General features: G+C 33.9%; 1 protein-coding gene across 1 annotated transcript; it reads right to left on the bottom strand.

The window, feature by feature from the left end:
- Window positions 1-5,754: 5,754 nt before the first annotated feature.
- LOC141629004 (uncharacterized) lies at window positions 5,755-10,348 on the bottom strand. The gene is made up of 8 exons (XM_074442080.1): window positions 10,338-10,348; window positions 10,171-10,221; window positions 9,451-9,524; window positions 7,537-9,306; window positions 6,880-7,429; window positions 6,509-6,808; window positions 6,309-6,411; window positions 5,755-6,237 (listed from the first exon to the last, which is right to left on the bottom strand). Exons 1-8 carry the CDS (start codon window positions 10,346-10,348, stop codon window positions 5,755-5,757), a joined length of 3,342 nt encoding a protein of 1,113 aa, XP_074298181.1.
- Window positions 10,349-25,786: the final 15,438 nt, after the last annotated feature.

Here is a 25,786-nt window from a genome sequence, read left to right as displayed (position 1 = left end):
TATTTCTCATAATTTGTTTGATGGCTGGTGTGTTACCACTACAACAAATCCCTTGCGTTCTCGACGCTTTTTTAGGCTTTTCTCGACGTTTAAAAGCGTCGGCAATTTTTTTCCCAACGCTTTTAAAAGCGTGGTTTTTTGGGCTGTTAGGAATTTATGACGCTTTTTAGTGTCAGCCATGTCGACGCTTTTTTGTGTCACGAGCATCGACGCTTTTTAGCATCAGGGTTTCTCTACACTTTTTTGCGTAGAAATTCAGATATTTCTCGACGCTTTTTCCTGCCACTAGGAAAATTCACTACGACTACTATTTTCATCACTACGTACTACGATTGAATTAAAGATTGTATAGACAACATTAATTTGACTAGTAGTATATATACAAAACAAAATTTTATACCATAAAATTACATTATCAAATAATTAAAAATGCAAGCATACAAAATTCTAATTAAAGAAGTATTGTAATTATTTCATACGAACAATACATATTAGAAAAAATATCGTTATTACTGTTTTCACACAAAAAATAATAAAATGCGCCCAAAATATTAGATTCAAGCCAAGGTACGACTAATCTACTCCCAAAAGTGAACTCGAGATTTGCTCCTTTCATCTCATGTAACGCTGCCATTTGTTTAGTTTGATATCTACATGATATGCAAGGAACCAAATATCATTAAGTAGTAAAGCAAGTGATACCAATAACTAAAAGCTGAAATCACAATATTGCTTAAGAAACCATAAAAGTATAACTATAAGTATACTCCCTATCCTTCCCAAACTAACAAAAATACATCAATATATGCAAACAAAACCGGTTTTCCACAGCAAACATCATTAACAATACATTGAAGATACATTACGGCTTTGAACCATCTCTTTAAGTGCAAGTAATGGGACTATGACTATTCTGAACTGGTAAAGCTCAAACTTAATTGAATCAAGTCACTTTATACCAAACTAAATTCTACAACCGCATTACTTCACCGCCCCACACTACCACTGAACCATAAACTATCAGTGCCACCACTTTAACCTCCTCAATTTACCTAACACATTATACCACCTCTTGCAAACCAATAAAAGTAACACATGCTGAAAAATCAAAACTTTTGATTTTCAATAGTCAGAACCAATGGCTTAAAATATTCTAGTCCAACTACTAACACATCACACATGCCATAGCCAATTATGTATTGAATACATACAATTGGGTTTCAAGAGAGCTTAGTTAAGTTCCACTTCATGTACACCTAAATTTTCAACGCTATTAGATACTTAGCTTAGAAGCCCTCCTTAAAATAATTTAGCAGCCTCAACCTTATTAATGGATGTATTTTTGACCCTAGATGGCATAAAAAGGCAGCCAATTTGTAGATTTTGTGGGTGAAATTTTGAAAAGGGATGTTTATAGGGATTTGCACTTTGGGCTTGGTAGGATTTGTCGTAAGTTCAGATTGAATATAAGCATCAGCATCCAACTGCACACATAAAAAAACGCTTAGTATGTGACAATTTACAAAAAAAATTAGAGTACGACAAACATTTTTTTTATATATGTGTACCACAAATTCTTCCGTCACTGTATCTTTCACATAAGACCCATATTTTATCTTATGAGTTTGCTTGAAAACCTCCAATTCAGTTGGTTCTCTTTTGTTCTTTTCTTCCTGTTAATCATCACCACAACATCACCACATAAGTATTAAGCTTCTACCTAAGCTTATATTAAATTCTAACCCATTAAGAATAAATGCAAAGATAGTGTTATAATCATCGATAAAGGATAGAATATTTACCAACTCTGCCCGTATATTAGCATAGCTTGTTGACCCAGTGGTGTGAACATGATTTTGTGATGCACGTGCCTCTTTTCCGCATTCGGCATATTTCTGTATTAAATAAAATAGACATTATTTCAATGCATATGAATGGTGCTAAATTAAACGAGTAGTAGTCATTGTGAGTAGATGCATTCTATGTCAACAGGCTGGAGAAACTTGCCAACATCCGATCTTTTTCGCTGAATGATGTGTTACGCATGATGTGTTATTTAAGCAGCATAATTAAACTTAAAGTGGCACTGACATAAGAAAACTAGTGCATATAATGAAGTCAAATATTTAATCTTTGGGCAAATACCTTTCCCTTATCGGAATACCAATAATCCACTAAATGATACCAACTATCACGAGGGATCCCTTCTGGTACAGATTGATAGATTTCTTCTCTAATTTTTGTCTTGGGTTTAAAAAAAGTCTTCTTCAAGTCATGTCTATATTATCTCACACTGTTGCCTACACGCTTCAGAATACCTTTGTCATAGCCATCACCATCGGGAATAACAAAATGCTCCTAGAAAAAAAAGTGAATGAAAACTCAGTGTAAATAAAATAACTCCTAACTTTATTTAATTCCAGTCAAGCTATATGGGTTCATACTTGTACATATCACATAAAATTCTCATACATGCTTATTTGAATTTTTATTACTTAACTTAGAGTATTAGGGCAACAAGTGGGTACAAATAAGAGTCCTTGTCATCAAGTTATCAACAACATACCCGAATACACTTAACCATATCAACTTTGAACTTCTGAGGCACATGGTGCCAATTTGTATCTCCAATTGGACAAAATGCTTCCTTCCGAGCCATATCACCAATGAATCTAACGGGGATGTGTCCTCCCTTTTTGAGTGGATGATGAAATTCATTAAAAGTTACACAGTACCTGAAGCCTTTAGCATACCATACATCATGCGGTTTAATTTGATCATTGACCTTTTTGATATTTCCTTCTCTATCTGTCGAAACCCATATTAAATAAAGAAGCAGGATCACATATTAAATAATGAAGCAAGATGCAGTATAAGGATTCTAACTAAGCAAAATTAGTGTGCAAATTTCTAACAGCTTGTGGACTGGGTCCTCTGGTGACTACTCTGTCTTACAGGGATATAACTGGTTCAACAGAGATGCAGGCTGAAGTTATCTACATCTAAATATCAGCTTCCAGATATCTTGACAGGGATGCAGACATGCAAACAAGCTAGATTGTTGGTTTGTTTGCTCTTATGTGTATGGTTGTAATGGTTGTATTTGTCATAGGTTGATGAACTGAACGTAACCCAAATAAATGTAAAGGGAGCAAAAATGATAAAAATTGTTTATAAAACAAAAAAAATGAAGTCATAAAACATCAAGTATAATGAAAAACTTACCCATAATTAGAACCTCCTAACTTTCGTCAAATTCAACATTATCAGGCCAATCGTGTACCACACTACGACGTCTCGGTTTGAAAGTTTTTAAACTAGTTTGATTATTATCTTGATGGTTCAAAATTTCTTCTTGAGGCTCAACCGATGACTTCTCAACAGTATTAGACCCAATGTTAGTTGTGCCAAAAATTTCGGATCGTGGTGGACGACAAGTGGGTTGAGAAAGTGACAATGGAGGCTTTACACTACTAGTGGACTTCAGAGTGAACACTTGGGATGAGTTAGTAGAAGAACTTTTCCAAAAGACATTAGATGGTTTAACTCCTACTTGTGCTTGTTCTCCCACTTTTTGATATGCACCAGGTTGTTTGGCAGGAAATTCTCGGGCTTTTCTATTAGCAGGTTCAAGCAAATTTGGTGTGGCGTGGGTGTTTGAATGCAGGTGGTTAGTAGTAGAATTTTTCCATAACGACCCAGGTGGTTTAACTCATCCTACTTGTGCTTGTTCTCCCACTTTTTGATATGCATCAGGTTGTTTGGCAGGAAATTCTTGGGCTTTTCTATTAGCAGGTTCAAGCAAATTTGGTGTGGCGTGGGTGTTTGAATGCAGGTGGTTAGTAGTATAATTTTTCCATAACGACCCAGGTGGTTTAACTCCTCCTACTTGTGCTTGTTGCCCCATTTTTTGAGATGCACCCAGTTGTTTGGCAGAGAGTTCTCGAGCTTTTCTAGCAGCAAGATCATAAGAATTTCTTGAGGCATGAGTCTTTTAAAGTAAGGGGTTTGTAGAAAAGGATCCGTCAGGTTTCTGAGTAAAGTTTTTGCACAATGAACCAGCTGGTTTAACTCCTAATTGTGCTTGTTCGCTCGTTTTCTGAGAAGCATCAATTTGCTTGGCAGAAGGTTCTCGGACTTTTCTAGCAGCAAGATCATGAGAATTTACGATGGCGGGGGTCTTTGAAAGAAAGGGGTTTGTAGTATAAGATTGGTTTCATAGTAGGATTTTTCCACAACGACTCATGTGGTTTAATAACTCCTACTTGTGCTTGTTCCCCCGTTTTTTGAGATGCATCAAGTTGTAAGGGGTTTGTAGTAAAAGATGGGTTAGGATATTTGGCTGCATGTTGTTGAAAAGTGTGGGAGATTTGGATTCTTGAACCTGGGCCATTTTGACGTTTTTCAAACGTCGGTTTGGCATGTGTCTTTGAAAAGGGAGCCTTTGCAGCATTAGGCTCATTAGTGTTTGCATTAAGACAACAATCTTTTAATGATGGCTGCTGTTGCGTTGCCTTAACAACTGCAGGTACTTATTGATTTCTGAGGGCAAAATGGCCCCCATCTGTCGTCTATATCACCTGATCGCGTAGAAGGAGATGATGATGTTGTCACAGGAGGCACATCAGTGGCATTAGCTGGCACAACAGCTTCCGTCATTTGAGCCCTGGTTCTTTTGCTCCGGTAACTCATCCTTGAAACCCTAAAATAAACACTAAAGCCATTAGTTCCATAGAATAGTAAAGGAAAAGAACATATAATAATTAGGGCTGAGCAAAACCGGATATCCGATCCGGATTTTAAAACCGGATCGGATATCCGATTTTAAAATTCTGAATTTTGAAGATCCAGATCCGATCCGAATAATGTGGTTATCCAGAAATCCGGTATCCGAAAATTCGGATATCCAGATTTCAAAATCCGGATCCGATCCGGTTTTAATGCATAATAAAATCAGGAAGAAAAAAGTGGAGGATAAGTTGTTTACAAAAAAAATTCAGACTTCCAATTAATCTACTCCCATCAAATTTACATCATCAGACACCAAATCTGAAAATATAAATATACAATTGATAGTTGAAAACTAACTCTTTTTAGTTATTAAATTAAAAAAACCACACATAAGGGCGGATCTTTAGTCTGACAATGATACATCAACGGAGCTCTGATCGTATATAAACAATTTATTGTAATATTTGAATTCAAGAAGAGACATAAGATGGAGAAAATCTTTGAAAAGAGGAAACCTTATAAGGAAAACAAGAAGAAATTGTATCAAAAAGAGGAAAACGGTGACTGAATGGAGGAGTAGGGTTAAGAAAACAAGAAAGGATTACTATGATTTAGAATATATACCTAGAGTTAGTAGGGCCAATAATAGGTCATACGTTTGGGCCTTATTATTGTTGTCACTTGTAAGGTCTATTATGAAAGTTAGACAATTTTTTTTAAGTTTAAAAATTCGGATCGGATTCGGATATCCGATTTTAAGAAAATCACAATCCACATCCGATCCAATTTATTCGGAAAAAACCGGATCGGATATCCAATTTAAATGGTATCCATATATTCGGATTGTTTTTTTCAGATTTCGGATCGGATTCGGAAAAAAATTCGGATCGGATTATTTTTGCTCAGCCCTAATAATAATATAGTAAAGGGATAGAGTTGTTCACAACATTTGCAGAACCAAAAAAAAACATTATTTAGATATCAAAACTCAAAAGTATAATTGTATACAAAAACTGAGTAGTTCTACAGAATCTCGCCAGTGTCAATAAGATCCCTAGGTTTTGTACTAATTACATAAGACCATCCTTTTTGCATCTCATCTTCGACATAAAAAACTTGTTTTGCTTGACACGAGAAAATAAAAGGATCATCGGCCAAATTTCGACCTGTGTGCATTAACTTAGAAAAGTTGACACACACACTCCCATCTTCAAACTTCTTAACACCTCTGTGTATGTCAACCCAAGCACAATTGAACATGACAATTTTGCATTGGCCAAAATAATCTAGCTCATAAATATCCTTTGGTTTTCCATAATATGTTTCACCATCAGCTTCAACCACAACTCCAGAATTTTGAGTTCTTCGCTTTTGCTCACGATCAACTGTTTGGAATTTATATCCATTAATCATAAATCCTGTCATCCTTTTAGCATGATTATTTAAACCACCTGCCAAAACTTTCCTAAGTTGTCCTTCAGGGGTACTTGTATCTAGGTTTTGCACCTATGACAACAAACAATTGTATCAATATGAGTCATATTAAACTCGTTTGAGTGTTAAACAAAGGGGTGGACCTGTGTTTGCAACCATTCTGCAAATTCGTTGATAATCCACTCGTTTGCATTACTTTGGGTAATACTCAGATACATCTCTCGCCGCTTGTGATTAAGAAATGCGCTTTACAAGATTAGGAAAAAAATCATTACCAGATTATATAAAGGATTATAAGAATGACTGATAAGTTACAGAAATTTGAACAGTCCCTTATACTTACACAAGAACCTCTTTCATCTCATCGGAATGAAGCAATATGTAGCGATGAGCTTGTTTTAAACTTCTGTCATCTAGGCGTACTTTTTGTATCATACCAATAACTCTACCACCAGAGCGATATAAATAATCACTCATGTCTTGACTACCATCATCATTCCTCTTCGTTTTATTAAAGATAGTCTCAACACCTTCCAAATACCTTGAACAAAATGTGATCGTCTCCTCAAGCGTATACCCTTCAGCAATTGATCCCTCTGGTTGAGCTTTATTAGTCACGTATGATTTTAAGTGAGCCAAATACCTTTAGAGAGTTCATAAAATCAGTTCAGGAAGATAATATAAATATCCACTTAAATAGTTTCCGATATTTACCTTTTAATTGGGTACATCCATCTATATTGGACAGGTCCACCAAGTTTCGCCTCCTCTACTAAGTGAATCAATAGGTGAACCATAATTGTAAAAAAGTTAGGCATAAACTCCATTTCCATACGACATAGTATTAGCACAATTTTTAACTGAAGAGCATTTAACTCGTCGTGTTCAAGCGTATGCGAACAAAGAGACTTGAAAAAGCAAGATAATTCCCCAAGTAAATCAATAACTTTAGTAGGCTTGGATGCCCTCAATGCTACAGGAAGTATATCTTGCATTAAAACATGATTGTCGTGGCTCTTAAGATTAATGAGTTTTCTCTGTTTCATATTCACGCATCTAGAGATGTTTGAACCATACCCATCAGGAGCTCTAATCTTTTGCAGCACTTTCAGAAATCTCTCTTTCTCCTCGGTAGACATGGTGTATGATGCTGGAGGCATGTATGGTTCTCGATTAGGTCGATCTTGCAGCCAAAGATGTTCCTTTATGCCCAGCTTCTGTAGACCTTTTCTCGCATTCACATCGTCTCTACTCTTATCCATATCTAAAAGTGTACCCAATAATTGTCACACACATTTTTCTCAATGTGCATAACATCTAAATTATGTCTTAGTGGGTTGTGTTCCCAATAGGGCAACTCAAAAAATATACTCTTCTTATTCCACAAATTATGATTAGTATCTTCACAGTTGCTATCATTAACCATGTTAGTCGACACACCAACTTCCCTTGCTCTATTTGGTCTTTTCAATCGTTTTGTAGTCCTCCCATACGTATATTCAATCTTTTCTTGTTGTCTTAAGACATCAGAACCACTTATAGATTTTGGAGCGCAGCCAAATGCTATCGTTCCATCAAACAAATTGGCTTCAGAACGATAGGAATGATCTGGATCCAACCAATTCCTGTGTCCCACATAGCAAATCTTACCACCAAATATTCCGGAATTAGTTGAATGGGTACAACGTGGACAAGCATCATAACCAGCAGTACTCCATCCAGATAACATAGCATATGCCGGAAAATCGTTAATAGTACTATATAATGCTGCTCGGAGTTTGAAAGTTTCACCCCCAAAGGCATCAAATGCCTCAACACCGCTCCATAACAACTTCAACTCAGAAATTAAAGGTTGTAGATACACATCAATGTCAATTCCTGGACTGGATTTTCCAAGAATAATGCAAGACAAAATAAATGAAGAGGGTTTCATGCACAACCATGGTGGCAAGTTATAAGGAATCAAAATAACTGGCCATGTGCTATAAGTGGTATTCATTAAACGATATGGGTTAAACCCGTCACTAGCTAAGGCTAACCTAACACTTCGAGGATCAGAGGCAAATAGAGGATACCGAGAATCAAATTGTTCCCACGCTAAAGCGTCTGCTGGATGTCGAAGTTTTCCATCTTTTACACATTCTTTATGATGCCATCTCATATCTTCTGCTGTTTTAGATGACGCGTAGATCCTCTCTAATCTAGGAATGAGGGGAAAATACCTCATAACTTTGGATGCTTCACCCTTCTTAGCTAGACCTTTACCTTTATCACCTACAACTTTTTTCCATCTTGATGTGTGACAACAACTACACTCCTCTTTGTCACTGTTATCCCCCCAAAATAGCATGCAATTGGATGGGCAAGCGTGAATCTTTTCATACCCGAGTCCTAAATCATTTATTATCTTCTTACCCTCATAAAAGTTTGATGGAAACTCTCTTACTTGAGGAAATGCTTGAAGTAGAAGTTCAAGTAACTTATTAAATGACTCATTAGACCAATGAAACATACATTTAATATGGTATAAGTGTAAAAGGAATAAGAGCTTTGAAAAAGATTGACAGCCTTCGTAAAGTTCCTTGTTTGCAGCTTCGAACAATCTTTTATAGTTAGTGTCTTCTTTATTGTTGAGGTTATGAGGGTTATTAGAATAGCCATCAGTCCTAGCATCATATGCGTGCTCAAACTCATTACCGGACTCACCAGAAGAACTAAACCCCATAGACACATCATCAAATTCAGCTTCTGTTCCTTCTATTTCTACCGAGCCAGCAGAAGTATTATCATCGTCAAAATCTTTAGATTGGTTAGGAATGTTAGTCCTATAAACTGCATTAAGTAAACCTTTCATATCATCACGACCTACTAAGGGTTCTTCCCTACTTTCTCCATGCAAATGGTCAAGAACGTCCCTTTTACCATGCCAAAACCAATCCGTATACTTCTGGTAAAACCCTTTGAACAAAATATGTCCCTCTATTTCACCCGGTGTGAAATAATAACGTAACTTACAACTCTTACTTGGGCATTTTGTTTTCCCTTCTACAAGACTTTTTTTTGCTAACTCAATAAACTTCCTACATCCATTTATGTAATTGGGATGGTCATTTGGCAAGGTAATCCAGCTAGTATCCATGACTACACATCATAAAGATTGAATACTCATAAATATAAGCACATTAAAACATATAAGCACATACACGAGAACGAAATAATTATGTGATGTCAAAGTAACAAGGGATTTTAATAATAACTCAAAAGTAAAATAGGAATTTACAATACCTAATAATGTAAAAAATATTGAAGTAGCGTCGCTGTCCAAACTTTGGTCCAAATTCCAAGTATCCGGAACCGTCCTGAAATTCAAGACAGTCAACTGATAAATTAATATTACAATACAAAGAATAACTTCTATTCAACAAAAGTCACACTATGTTTAAATTCTTAACTGCCCAAAACCAAGCAAATCAATAAAAGTTCAATACAACAATTCAGGATATTCAAATGCAGTGCCCATAAAAGAATGAAATAGAAAATGGACATGTTGTGTGACCCGTTAATCTGTAATAATCTGATAGAAACTAGTATTTAATTATGATATCTTACAGAGTCATCTGTGGATGTCCTAGTATTTCAATCTAGAGCAGTTTGATATGATATCTTACAGAGTTATACTGAAAATTCAATATTATTATCAATGGCGGAACCAGAATTTATAGTTAGGGACCGTTGTTTAGGGAGGCGATCACCCCTGCTAGCTCCCTTAGTTACGCCACTGATCATTACAAGTACATAACAAGAAAAGGAAAAAAAATAGAAACTTTAAGAAAAAAGTTCAAGGAGAGTTCATCTTAAAGAACAAACATTAACGCGCGATTAAATAAATCCATGCGGATTTGGCCTAAAGCCGACAATATCATACTAATATGAGAGAGTGGTAAAAGCGGCATTCCCAAGTCCCAAGAAACTAACACAGAATTAAAGAAGTAAGAATGTTTTTACCATAACTTCAGCAAAAAGTTACTGTAAACAGTATAAATTGCACTCTGTATACTATTACAGTATTACTAATGATTAGATTAACAAAAATTGAGATGAACCCATTTGAATTAACCACAATTTAAGAAAACCCAGATGATAAGTATGATCAAAAGTAATAAAAAACTCACCAGTTCATCATTGCTCTGCATCAAAAGTACACTATTTTCTTGAATAAAAAGCATAAAAATAGAGGTTTTTTGTTAAATAAACAAAAAAAAAAGAAGCAAGTGAAGATAATATAGATAATAAAGTAGTTAAAATAGATCTGGTGTTGAAAATTAAAGAGCAGCTGAAAATGAAATGAGTTAGGTGGAAGTGGTTGTACTTGTTACTCCGCCATTGACAGAAACTAGTATTTAATGAAATAGAAAATGGACATGTTGCTTTTTCCAGTGCTTACCTTGTCTATTACAATTTTCCTTCTACCCTAAGCTATATAACTTGTGTCAGACTCAGAGTTGCTCTCCAAAACATTAATCTGTAAACACCAACTCACTCACAGCTCTCCAAAACATTAATCTGTTTAGACCAGTCTAACAGTCTATCAAACCAAAGCCAAAAGAAAATCAAATGAGCTCAATTCCCTGGAACTATTATCTGTATCAGTCACCACATCATATAAAAAACTCTACAATCACATAATTGTTCAAATTTTGAAGAAGAAAAACAAAAACAGGTAAGAAAAATGTTCGAGTTTGCTTCGAATCCATCGTGCTATGAATAAGACTGAAGGATTCACAAAGAGTGGTGAGTCTCTTACCACAGAAGATATGCAAAACTTATGTACCGTAGGCCCAGTTCCCACCTGCAAACAAGCACAAAACCGCTAAGGATAACATGACAAACACAATTTTTAAATCAAATAAGTGAATAATAGGATCATACAAACATGTGAATAAACTCTTTTTCATAATCTCCTACAGAGATAGGTGATCGCCAAACAAGCATGCTACACAAATTAAGACTATCAAGTGTGCACACATTAATACACTGGCAGTACACATCGGACTATTGGATTTAATTGCTCACATTGTCAAACTGTAATGGGGATTAGAAAAGATCACATCTAACACAACAAAAGTATGGCACTCGCTTTAGTAGAAACTTTCAAGACAATATCCAGTTATCGACACCAATAAAAAGTATATACTATTGCCATTATCCCAACTGTCTTCATAAGCATCTAAAACCCTTTGCGTGTTGCATTATAAACCGAAGTAATAACTGACATAATTTCTCCATATATGGGTATTTGGGTGAAAACGTCAACTAGGGCAATTATGAGTTTCAATTATGAACCCGACTAACTGTGTTCAACAATAAAGCTCTATGGTACTCGAATATATAATATCGTAATTTGAGTTTCAATTATGAACCCGACTAACTGTATTCGACATCATCGTTCTTAATATGAAACATCAATGAACAATACACAAAGAAAACAACGATGAGCAATACAAAGACCTGTGATGATGATAAAACAATTGAAAGCAATAACAAATTGATTAATTACGTACCTATTCAGCTGATGACGATGATCATCAATGAGAATCGCGATTCAATCTGATAAGCAATTGCGATAGCTGATGAATATACGATAACCCAATAGTAAATGAATTTAATTAATGAATTGATTACGAGAATTGGGGGAGAATAGTAGGTCTGCAATTGAATTAGGGTTTGAACTGAATTTTTTGGGGGAGAAATTGATCGAGGAGATGGATGGTGAATTAGGGATTTAGGAAGTTCATATTTTTTTTAGGGGAAAAACAATTGTACGGCGGGGAAGGTGAAACAACAGTGCGAGAATGAATTTTTTGGTTTAGTTTTAGCGGTTTTTTTATTAAAATTAATATTAAATTACTAAAATGATCTATGAGTGGGAAAAATGGGTCGACGCCTTTAAAAGCGTCGACCATAAAGCGTCGGGAACGCAATGGATTTGTTGTAGTGACTACTAACTGCCATACTCATAAGGGTGGTAGAGTTTGGATAATCTGGCAGCCAAGTCTCTTTGACATCTTAGTACTGCAGTATAACCCTCAATTCATACGTGTTAAGGTTACTGTGGTAGCTACTCAGCAGGTCTTCTATCTATCTATGATTTATGCTTTCAATAATGGGAAAGAGAGAGTTGAGTTATGGAATTGGTTGAAATCCTTTGTTTTGCAGTGCACTGATCCTCGGGCTCTGGCTGGGGATTTAATACTGTCACTAACCCTGATGAGAGGATGGGGGGACACACAAAGTAGGAGGACATGGAGGATTTTTTAAATTGTCTAGGGCTTTGTGGAATGACTGATATACCTGCTATTGGTGCCTTCTTTACTTGGAATAATAAGCAGGATGCTGAGCATCGAAAGTACAGTACGCTTGATAGGTTCTTAATCAATCAGGAATGGGTGGAGAGAATACCAGATATGGCTGCACATTTTTACCCTGAGGGTCTATTGGACCACACACCCTGTGTGGTGAGTAATTTGAAGCTGAACAAAGGTAAAGTTAGAAGTTTTAAATACTTCAACATGTGGAGTAGTGCTACTAATTTCTTACCAACTGTGAAAGAAGTCTGGGAAAGAACTGTGGTTGGGACAAAGATGTTCTATTTGACCAAAAAATTGAAGGAGTTGAAGTACAAACTTAAGGCTCTTAATAATGAATGTTTCCCTGATATTGAAAATCAGACTAGTCAAGCTGCACACTTGCTAGCTGATGTTCAGGTACAGATTGCTAGTACAGCTCAGAATGAAGAGCTAATTGCAAAAGAAATGACCCTCATGGATAATTTAAGAAAATTGACTAAAGTCAGGGATAGTTTCCTTCAACAGAAATCAAAACTATAATGGATGGAAGAAGGAGATGCCAATACTGATTACTTCCACTGTGCTATCAAGAAGAGATGCTTGAGAAATAGAGTTATCCAAATAGAAGACAAGGAAGGAAAGTTATGTAGAGACACTGAAACCATTCAAAATGCTTTATTGGATTATTATGAGGATTTGCTTGGTAAGAGGAGTCCAACTGAGGAAGTCAAAGATGCTGTGTTGGCCAAGGGCAAAATGTGTAGTCTTGAGCATGTTGTTATCCTTACTAGTACTGTCACTTATGAGGAGGTTCAACAGGTAGTCTTCTCTATTCCTAAGGACAAAGCTCCAGGGCCTGATGGGTACTCCAGTGGATTTTTCAGGGACACATGGGACTTGATTGGAAAGGATGTTTATGCAGCTGTTTATGATTTCTTTACTACAAGTCAGTTGCTTCAACAGATCAATGCCACTAATATTACTCTTATCTCTAAGTGTGATAGGCCTACTTCTGTTAAGCAATTTAGACCTATTGCTTGCTGTAATATGATTTATAAAGTTATATCCAAGCTACTATGCAATAGGCTGGCTCTAGTTTTACCTGACCTTATTCATGAGAACCAGGGTGCTTTTATCTAGGGCAGGTCTATCATTGAGAATGTGTTAATTTGTCAGGAAATTGTGCATATGTATGCAAGAAACCATGTGTCTCCTAGATTTCTCTTCAAAATTGATCTACAGAAAGCTTATGATACTGTAGAATGAGATTTTGTGGAATAACTTCTATCTGGTCTCCAATTCCCTCCCCATTTCACTAAGTTGATCATGGCTTGCATTACATCCACCTTCTTTACTCTAGTTCTGAATGAAAACAACTTTGGATACTTTAGAGGACAAAGAGGGCTTAGACAGGGTGACCCAATTTCCCCTCTTATATTCACAATTTGTATGGAGTATTTGACTAGACTAATTGCTTTTGCTACAGAAAGATGGCCCTTCCATTATCACCCCTTCTGCAAGATCTCCTTATGAAGGCCTTCACTTCTTTCTCTAATGCTTCTGGTTTGAAAATGAACAACACCAAGTCTGAAATGTTCTTCAGTGGTATGAGGCATGAGCTTAAAAATGATATCTTAAGAGTCACTGGATTTCAGGAGGGCACAATGCCCTTCAGGTAGCTAGGAGTTCCAATTCAACCTGGCAAATTAAGCAAGAAAGATTGTAGTTGCTTAACTGAAAAAATTATCAGCATGATTAGAGGATTGGGTGCCAAAAAACTCTCTTATGCTGGCAGAATTACTCTTATCAACTCAGTTCTAAATACACTCCACAGCTATTGGGCTACTATGTTCTTAATTCCCAAATCAGTAATCAGGAGAATTGAAGCAATTTGCAGAAATTATTTTTGGGATGGGAGCCCTGATTACCACAGAGTCCCTTTAGTAGCTTGGGATAGGGTTACTATGCCAAGGATGCTGGTGGTTTAGGTGTAAAGAAAGTGGAGAATTGGAATTGGGCAGCTGTAGGTAAATTGGTGAATTGGGTGTATACCAAAGCTGATAGGCTGTGGATAAGGTGGATCAGTAATGTATACGTGAAAGATCAAGACTGGCATTCTTACTTTCCCCCGCAGACTCTCCTTGGACTTGGAAAAATGTTTGCAAGATCAAGGATAAACTGAAGGATGGATTTGGTGAGAACTCTTGGCTGCCTGATGAGAATGGTTACACGCTCAAGAATGGTTATAAATGGCTATGTAATCAACAACCTAAGGTGGACTGGTGCTCTCTGGTATGGAACAGCTGGAACATACCCAAGCACTCAATCATTACTTGGCTTATTATGCAGCAGGGGTTAAATATCAAAGCTAAGTTATTCCAGTTTGGCTTCTATGAGGACAACCTATGTTTAATTTGTGGAGAACAACCTGAAACGATAACTCACCTGTTCTATGAGTGTAGCTACAGTTTGAGAATCAAGGCGCTCTTGCTTTGTCAGTTGGGGAGATCATTTCCTAGTCTTATTGAGCTTCAGAATGGTAGGAAAGACAGTCTACAATGGAAAGCAATGGCTATGGTTTTCAATGTCTATCTTTACACTGTCTGGCATCAGAGAAACACCACAAGACTTCAACATTCTATTATGAGGCCTGAATTGTTAGCCGCTCGGTTGAGGAGGTTGCGGGAAGAAGAGGGTGCGATAAAGGCTGGCCCCCGGACTGTCTCACAAAGACCAATGGCCGGTTAAGTTGTTTGTAGTGTAGTGAGGCTTGGTTTGTTAAGTCTGAATGGTTGTAAGGTTTTTTTGTTTTATGAGCTTGCCGGGGTTTGAACCCCTATCGTTGTATATGAAACTTGGTGTTTTTATATAATATATATACTCACATTTCAGCTTAAAAATATAATAATAATAATAATAATAATAATAATAATAATAATAATAATAATAATAATAATAATAATAATAATAATAATAATAATAGTAATAATAGTAATAATAGTAATAATAGTAATAATAATAATAACAACAATAATAACAATAATAACAATAATAGTAATAATAATAATAGTAATAATAAGAATAATAGTAATAATAGCAATAATAATAGTAATAGTAATAATAATAATAGTAATAATAATAATAATACTGTAACACCCCTGATTTTCGGCTAAATTAAAACTAACTTTTATATATAAAACGCGCCGAAATACAAGGATATTATAATTAATATACAAAGTCTCTTATTACAAATCCTTTTTAAAATAAACTGATACAAATGAAACCAAAAACTTTTACAACACTTTAAATAAAATCTTCACTTGAACTAAAAATTCTTTTGAACAGCAGGGGAAGACCTGAAAGCAAAACCAGAAGACAGAAGGAACTACCCCCATGACGAGTAGCCTAGAAGGGAGAAAACATGTCAGCCGGAAAGCTGAGTAACAGATAATACCTCAATATAAACAGAATAGTTTTTGGTCATGGCGTGGAAACACAGACATGTAAAAATAAAAAGAAACACGGAAAATAATAAAAACACTCCCCATAAATTAATCTCAATCTCAAACTTACCCCATAATATAATAGACACTCTCATCCTAATAATTAACTCAACCTCAACTCATTACTCCATCTCACTCATTACTCCATATGACTCATTACTCCATCTCATAATATAATACTTCAGTGCCTTATATTGCATTCTCATCGTCGACCCTAAGACCAGTGACAAGGGGTGAGTGAACTGGCGGGATAAAACCGCGAAACAATATTTCCATCTCAATATCGATCTCAAACTCAAATAACTCAGTAACCATGGTCACACTGGACCGTAAATATAACTCGGAACAAAGGCCCCATAACTCATAACTCAATACCAGTAACCAATTTCCATCTCAATTTCAATTTCAATATCGTCAAATATTCCATTAAAGAAACTGCTCAACATTTAAAGTACAAGACTTTAAGCTACTCACCCGCGAGTCAAGGTAAAAGAGTACGACAATAGTAACACAATACAACAAAACAACCATACTGTCAAAATAATTAACTCAAGCTTACCAACAAAATAACAAAATTTAATCCTTAAGATCACTCCCAGAACATCAAACCTAGCACTTTACTGGCTCACTTTACAACGTACCTAACCTAATGCTCTAGTGCTCATAATAATGAATTTTCACGCTTAAAGACATTAACAATTTCACTCATGTCCGAACTAATCCAATTTAGTACCGTGTAACAAATCTCAGACCATACACACCTCATAAATCAACCCATCTCACAAACTAGACGGAATAATAGAAAACATAATAGCTAGTATTATAAATAGTTCGAGTAACAATAATCAATGTCCATATTTAATAATAAAATAAGCACATATAACACAAATAAATAACACAAAACCATATAACCCCGAACAATAATAATTATAATAGGATCGGTAGAATCGTGTTACTTTAAATTGTAAAATCAACCGAAAATCGTTAACAAGACATTCTGGCAACTAATAAATCAAGGAGGGTTGAATTGGCAGTGGTCCATAATACAAAAGCATATGGCCGAGTAACGAGCAGAAGGATGAAATAAGGCACTAAGTGATCAATGAGGATTTGATGTTTATGATCTGAATTCGGGGAACACCATAGATTTTTAAAAGGCAAGAGCAATAGAAAACGGCAGAGAGGTTTTATATTTGAAAAATAAGGGTAACAAGACTAATGGATTTATAAAGCCATTCACAAGGGTTAAGAGACCGACATATAATATTTATTATAATTATTTTTTTTAAATTATTTTAACATATAAAATACCCAAAATATTTCGTGTATTACAATCTTCCTCCCTTAAAAAACTTCGTCCCTGAAGTTCGAGTTTGAAAATAAAAACAAATTAAAAATTTGAGTAGTATTACAAATACTAATAGTAATAATACTAATAGTACTAATACTAATAATAGTAGTAATACTAATAATATTAATAATAGTAATAATAGTAATAATAATAATAATAATAACAATAATAACAACAATAACAACAACAATAATAATAATAATAATAATAATAATAATAATAATAATAATAATAGTAATAGTAATAATAATAATAATAATAATAATAATAATAATAATAATAATAATAATAATAATAATAATAATAATAATAATAATAATAATAATAATAATAATAATAATAAGAATAATAATAATAATAATAATAATAATAATAATAATAATAATAATAATAATAATAATAATAATAATAATAATAATAATAATAATAATAATAATAACAAAGCACAAGGTTGAGTAGGATAAAATACTTCATAATAACAAAGCAACAATACAAACTCGCAACTGTCAATATGTCACATCTGAACATCAACTGTCTACGTTATTCACCAGAGACTAAGCCTAGGGCCTTCCAATCATTCACTCACATGATCCACTAGAGACTAAGCCTGAGGTAGTCCAATAACTCAACCACATTATCCACCAGAGACATGGTCTGCAGAACTAGCCTGGGGTCGTCCAATATCCTCTTAATCCAAATCTCAATATACAATATATATTATAAGTATACTCAACCAAGTCACAATAATAGCTCATTATTAATAATCCATCTCATAACGATATGCCAAATCTCAACAACAGAATTATCAACAATTATCATATCTCATGCTCAAGCCAATTCAATCAGACACAGTTGTGAGTAGATTATCCAACCTGGCAAGCAATATTCCATTTACGCGGTCCAAATAATAAAGCAGACAAATCCGATTACAAACTCTTCACAAATCCGTCACCTAGATAATAATAATAACAATTACAATAAATATAATTACTAAATTAATTATATAAAACAATTACGTAATTTAATTATTCTAAACTCGTGGTTAAACCCGTGTCAAAACCCAATTAAACCCGTCTTCAACCCATCCAACAAAACTTAAACCAACTAACAATAATATTATTATTAATCAATAAATTAATAGCTAGACTACACTAAAGCTAACACACCCGACAAACAACACCACTTACTACGACTACCAGCACGCCCGATGAAGAGTCTATCGATCCGAAACACTCAAGAGGGGGGGGGGGTGAATTGAGGATTTAAAACTTTTGAAAGCTTTTTCAATTGTATGAATATAATTGATTATTTAAAGTTTATTGATTAAACTTTAACTAATCAACTAATGAATGTAAAACAAACAAACAAACGAACGAAAGAGAGGAGACACACGGTTTTTGAAGTGGTTCAGTTTCACAAGTCGGAACCTATGTCCACTATTCTCGATTAATAAATTTAGTACCTTTCTACGGATTACAAATTTACTAACCCAACTTGTACAACTAACTCTAGCTGTAACTCAATGAGTACCGTTAAATACTCGAGTGACTAACTTACGCTAATAAGAAAGCACTAATGATTCTTGCAAAGGTTCACATTAATGAACAAGTAAGAAATCAAATAAGCACTATTATCTTATAACGATAACTTAACAAATGACTATACGATTTTAAAACACACAACCTTTCAAAAATAACAAAACGGTTTTCTTCTTTGAAACACACGATTTTGCTTTGTAAAAATAAGATCAATTTTTATGCTTAAGGTCTCTCCCTTAAATGTTTCAAAGAGAAAAGTATTTATAGGAAAGAGCAAGGCAATTCGGTTTTTAGAAACCCTAATGGCCGAATAATAGGAGATATGTTAACAAATCATATCTTCTATTATTTCTTTCCTAAAAGCCTAAAAGATAATAAAGAATATTTCAAAAGATAGAATATAATCTATTCAATTATTATCTTTATTATAAATTCTAAGATATGATAAGATTTTCTATAACAAGAATATCTTTTATCATAAATAAATATATTAAGTAAGATATATAAGATATGTAAAGATATAGAATCTTTACCAAATATATCTTACTCTACACAAGATGTCACGGCTCATATGCCTCGTGACTCGTGCAAACCCTAGCTCAATATATGAGTTACAATTTAGGTTTTAAGAGAGGCTTTGTTGAAACCCTAATTAGTAGCATGGTCCAACTCATAAGTTAACCCAAAACGACTACTAGTCAACGTTCAACAAGGAACCGAACTCCGCACTAAACCGGGCTTTATCAAGTAAATACTTTTATCAAAACATTTAAAATAAACTTTAAACAATTTTAAAAACAATTTTAAAACATTATATGTCGTGTATAGTAAACTCAGCATCTCAATGTTATAGTAAGAGAGCTATAACATTGAGCTCTTTTACTAGTAATGTTATAGCTGCAAAGCTATAACTTTACTAATTCAAGAAACTCATTCTTGGTTATCATTACGAGATAATCACCTATACTATTTTAATCTTCAAGGAGATCTTCGAGTATAGGCTACGTCATCATCCAAGCTTGATTAATCTTTAGACGAACTTCGTCTTCACATAAATCTTAAATGAATCTTCACATCGTTTGATCTTGAATTGAGGCTTGACTCTTGTATACTTCCATCACAACTTCCTTTGTTGCTTGTATTAGATAAATCGAATCTAAAAGACTTAGACAAACGATTACGCGCAACAAGTATATAAATTATAAAACACCTTGACATCATCAAAACATAAACATATATACTATATGGTTCAACAAATTCCCCCTTTTTGATGATGGCAAGCCTCCTAATTTTGTGACTAAGTAAAGAGTTCCCCCTCAATATAATACCGTCATCTTAATAATAAAGATCAACGCAAGATCAAGACGATTAACAAAAAATCGAAACTTTAAGGACTTTAAGAGACAAATGGTCAGCTTAGGTAGATGCTTACCATAGACGTTCTTTCCCCCTCTTGACATCATCGAAAAGTTAAGAACAAAATGAAATGACTAGAATAATATAAGACGAGACACGAGATAAAACGTCATAGAACATAATATTAACATGCATAACTATAAGCATCTAGAGGATTAATTATCATACAAACTTAAGAAAACATGTTTGATGCCAAAGGGCCGAATAAACACATGTTTAGAGAAATACTTGGGCCATAATCCACAAGTATATGCCAAAATGGGCCGAATTTAAGTTTGCAAAATACATCATCAAGAAAAAGAAAAGATACTAAAAGGAGAAGGTGCTAGATAAGTCAAGGTGAGACAAAGTCTAATGTTTCGGGTTTTGTAAGGGTTCACGTTGTCGGGGCGGGTACGATGTTCCAAGGCATCGAGACGATCGAAGGAGCTCCTCACAAGCTGAGAAAGGCCTTGAATACTTCGTTCAAAGTTAAGTATCTTCAAGGACAAAGATTTAGTCGCCTCCAAAGTTAATGATTGATCGTTTGCCATAGCTTTTCCATGCATAACCAAAGCACCACCTTGACTCGTGATAAAGGTAAGACGATCTCCATGTGGGAACACTTCCCCACGGATGTCCTTCAATTCCCTCTCAAAACCCATCAGCCTCTTATCCACCTCATTCATCCAAGAATAAACCCGAGAAGCATCCAAACCCGACTCCAAAGACCATGATGGTCCAACTTGTGATAAAACCGTAGCCAAGTTGGTGGATTGCTCCTCAAACTTCTCCATTAAAGTAGTCATAAAACTTTCCAATTTTGCCTCCATTGGCCCCAAACCCGAATCACTCGGAATCTTCTCAACATCCTTGACAAGTAATAACCCAGGTCCATCAACTACAAGACCCATAAGCTTAATCAAGCAATCACACAGACAATCCTTTGCACTTACACCGTAGCTATTGTTGGAATATGTGTCCTCCAACAATAATGCGATCACAACTGTTGATCATGATGATCACATGTTTAAATCTCATTTTAAGAATACATTTGGGATGTAATTTTTACAGTCAACTGGTCCACACATATCGGTAATGATTGGCTGACTAGAGTTTGACATTACTGTTGTGCGGCGGTGGTGATCAGTTGATCGCCTTAGGTTATACCTATATGAAAATACTCTTAATTGATTATTTAATTAATCGTATGCCGATACGAGTTAATTAAATTGCTTAAAATTGACAGATGATTTTGTGAGTAAAGTTATCGTGTCTTATTGTAATTCGATTAAATTAGATACGGTCTAAGTAATTGAATTGTTTTATTACTTAGATAAAATTATTGTTTACGAAACAATTTGGAATTGAAATTGAATGAATAATTTATTATAAATACAAGAAGTTGTAATTTATAATTTGATAAACCATTTTGGTACAAGTGATTACGAATTACTAGTCGATTTTGTAAATGACATATTTTATGAGTATGTTGATTTTTAATATGTTAAAAATACATTACAATTTCACATGTCAAGTAACATGTCACATATGTCACAATTGACAAAAATAAAATGGACCTCCCATTTTATTAAGTGTACCGAAATAGAAGGGTTAGGGTCTTTAAAATTGTGTTAATTATTTTTAAGTGGAAAACACAATGATAAGACCTTGCTTGTAGCCTTGCATGCCTATGATTCTTGAGTAGAAAAACTAGCCCATGCATTGGGCACTCTTACTCCTCCAACCGGTTTTAACAAAAGGAATGATAGATTTTTTCCTCTACAATTTTCATTGACAACTTCAACTCATTTTCTAGTGTAAGAAAAATAATTCGCTCTACTATTTGTGAAAATCTTAGAGAAATAAAATCACAAAATTACTTCCTCTTGGACCGATTTATTCAAGAGCAATTACAAATATTTTTGTGTCAATTTTTATAGTAAGACTTATATTATTACTAGATCATAATAATATTAGTTATTAAGAGGTTTCCTTGGGTATATGCTTTTGGGAGAGATTCTAAACTTGAATCTTGTTCATACATTATTGGAAAGCTCAAGAACTAATAAGAAGGAGATCTTGTTGGTGCCCATAAAACCGAAATCATATAGTAAGAATAATGATTTCTTCTCTTATCTTATTTATGTTTGCATGCATAAGATCTAGAATTTATTTTATGACTAAATAAATTGATTCATATATGAATATGTTAAATAATGAGATTAATATTTCCTAACAAGTTGTATCAGAGCCTTAGGTTATTTGCATGCAAATCGGTTATTGTTTTTCCGAGTTATAAGATTAACAAACAAAACTTATAAATTTGTGTTTATTATGAAATATCACGAAATTTATTTGCATGTTAAAGTTTCTGGTCCTAAAATGTATTTAGGATATTTTGGTTTATTTATGGATTTTATTGTTCATTTTATATAATAATGGCATTAAAATGTGATTTTTATGATAAAAATGTCATTTTTGGACTAAAAATAGCTAAACTTCAATTTTTTTAGTGGTTTTCGGATATGTTTTCACATATATTATCTACTGATGTCCTGTAAATGTTCATGATAAAATGAGTTGTTATGCTCGAAATATGGATTTTTCAAGTTAAAATCGTATTTAAATGGGAAAATAGGTTAATATGAGTTATATTTCGAATCTGGTCATGGAAATTTAGTATGTTGTCTCATGTAATTTTACAAAAAAATTTTAAAATATTTGGCTATAATGAAGTCTTTATGCATGATTTAAGAATTTTTGATGAAAAATCACATAAATAGTGACTTTAATTAGTAAAAATGCTAAAACATACTTCATGACTAAGGAAAAATGTCACATGTTGCATTTTATCATATAATTCAGATATAAAAATGAAAAGTTGGTTAAAATAATTTTTCTCATATTTTTATGGTCATAATTGTTAAAATCGATACACCGCAACATTGTTTTTCTCGATAAATTTTCGAAATTTTTAACCTAAGTTTTGAACATTATGAGTGTCATGGTATTTTTCCATAATGTTCATGAGTTTAAATTTCAAATTTTGAAATTATTTGAAATTTTTATGATTTAATTTGAAGTTTATAGCAATTTTGTATTTTAGGTCCATTAATGAACAATATTAAGAAATCTAGGTTAATTATTGTCAAATGTTATTGGAGACTAATTTTGAGTCCTAAGATGGTTAGGGTAATTAACTTATACATAAATATGATTTTATGTAATTATTGTGATTTTAAAAGGTTAAATCACGCAAATCCGTAAAAACCGATTAATATACGATATTGGCTCCTTAAAGGCGATTTAGCATAAAATTTGGCATGTTCATACATATTATAATGCTTCATTTTATTTATGATTGTCATATTTTAATTTTATGTAATTTTTGAATTATGTAATTTTACTTAGTATGACCTTAGATTTTAATTGATATTACCCAAAATGTATGGGAATATCGATTCGGTTGTAATTTATTGTGATCTCGTATCACCATTTTGTAATTTAATAGATTTATTTTTATTTTTAATTACAAATGTATAATAGGAAATTATGTAATTTATTTATTCCGGAGTACCTTGAAGACAGTGCCACTCAAGAAGGCGATCCATTAAAGAAAGTGTTGCCTTGAAATGCGTGCCAAGACCGAAGTTCAAGGGACCAAAGGAGTTGGTTTCCGATTTTGTAATAGTCTATTAGATTTACTATTTTAGGAAGGCATACTAGGATTTTATTTTTATGCTTTGCATTTTATTTATATGTTGCATGCATCGCTAAATCGCCATAACTAAACATGCATTTTAATCGAGTTTATCCACCGTGTCAATTACAATTATCGTAGTTCACCGCTTTAGTTCACTTAAAACGTGATAGATAATAAATTGACATGACCTCTCGCAAAAATAATCAATTGAGACTTAGCCTTACCAAAAAGTAGAAACCATGAATACCTATTTCATGAGGGAGTGTGCTCGGCCACACCGGGGTACAAACCTTGTTACGTAGGGGAAGTGGGTGATAAATGTCTATTCACCGAATTCATGTTGATAAGGGATGAATCGGCTACCCCGTGCCCAAGTTAATGTGAATTTGGATCATGGACACATTTATTTGAAATTTGGATTGAGCTCAACGGAAGTATTCGTGACCGTAGTCGCATGTGTTCCGGGCTATAGATAAATATTAGAGTAATTTTATCGACCGAGAGTTCTAAAAGTAGAATCGATTAAAGAGTTAATCCACCGAGTTATATTGATGAGGGATGAATCGGCTACCCCGTGCCCAAGTTAATATGAATTTGGATCTTGGAATCATTTATCATAGTTGGGTAGAGGTCACTATATAAATGCTTTACTTGTTATTTACAAGTATTAATAAAACGATAAATGTTAAGTTTTCCACTATTCCGTTATCATATTGTTCTATTTCTTTACCACAATTCATATACGATATCATTTCGTTTTTGATTCAAATCTCCATTAAAACATCGTAACTAAAGACAAAATATGAATTTGCTTCTAAAACCTCATATGAACCATTGCTAAGGATCTCTTGTGAAGAGTATAGATAAAAGTTATGTTGGAGCTTGTGTCCTCCACAAATTAGTGTGATAACATTTGTAAATCTCTTACAGGTTCACAAGGGTATACTTCGTATATTTAATCAGTTGATTAACGTTTACCTAATAACGGTTGGCTTGCTAGAAAGTTTGACGTTATTATCATACAGATAGCGGTGATCAACTGGTCCCTAAAGGTCACACCTATATGATGTGTTTGAGAAATGTGGTTATAGAAATATAATCACATTGACGCCCAATATGACTAAAAAGTTAGTCAATGTGTTGATGAGATAATTATTTAATGAAAATTAAATAATATTAGTTGAGACAATTAATCATTTGTCAATTCGTAAATTAAATATAATAAGTTATATTTAATTAAATATATGTAATGTTAGCTTGGACGAATTAATCTGTTAATTCGTAATTAAATATAATCAGTTATATTTAATATCAACAAGATGAATGTGTCATAGTGGTAATAGTGAGGGTACACATACCAAGAGGTCATGGGTTCGATCCTCACTAGATGACAATTCAACACATTTTATATATTTTTGGAAAGACAAAAAATAAGGAGAATATACTCCTTAATTCGGTCAGTTGGGCCGAAAATAGGAAAGTATTATTCATCCTAATTTTCGGCCAGTATAAAAAGAAAGGGAGAGAATTATTCTACCCTAATTCTTTTTCTTGACCTTGCCTCATCTTTCTCATCAGAAAAACACAAAAACAACTAAATTTTACAAAAAATTTTAGATCGATTCTAGCACAATCAATAGGGCATATCTCATATCGTCTTGGGTGCAACTGATAGGTGAATATCAATTTTGATATTGTTCTTAGGCCAATTTTGCTAGGACCGAAGGTTAATTCTGAATCCTTTATACTTTGTTTATGTATTTTGTTTATGACCTTTAATC

This window comes from Silene latifolia, chromosome Y, assembly GCF_048544455.1.
Source record: "Silene latifolia isolate original U9 population chromosome Y, ASM4854445v1, whole genome shotgun sequence".
NCBI classification, from domain to species: domain Eukaryota; kingdom Viridiplantae; phylum Streptophyta; class Magnoliopsida; order Caryophyllales; family Caryophyllaceae; genus Silene; species Silene latifolia.
This window is presented reverse-complemented; position numbering and strand designations above follow the sequence as displayed.

What these genes read in the sequence shown, in the direction of transcription:
- LOC141629004 (XM_074442080.1), bottom strand. An exon ending in AATATTTTTTACATTATTAG is followed by an intron (nt 9,307 to 9,450) that starts GTATTGTAAATT and finishes TATGATGTGTAG; the next exon opens with TCATGGATACTAGCTGGATT. An exon ending in TAATTTGTGGAATAAGAAGA is followed by an intron (nt 7,430 to 7,536) that starts GTATATTTTTTG and finishes GTACACTTTTAG; the next exon opens with ATATGGATAAGAGTAGAGAC.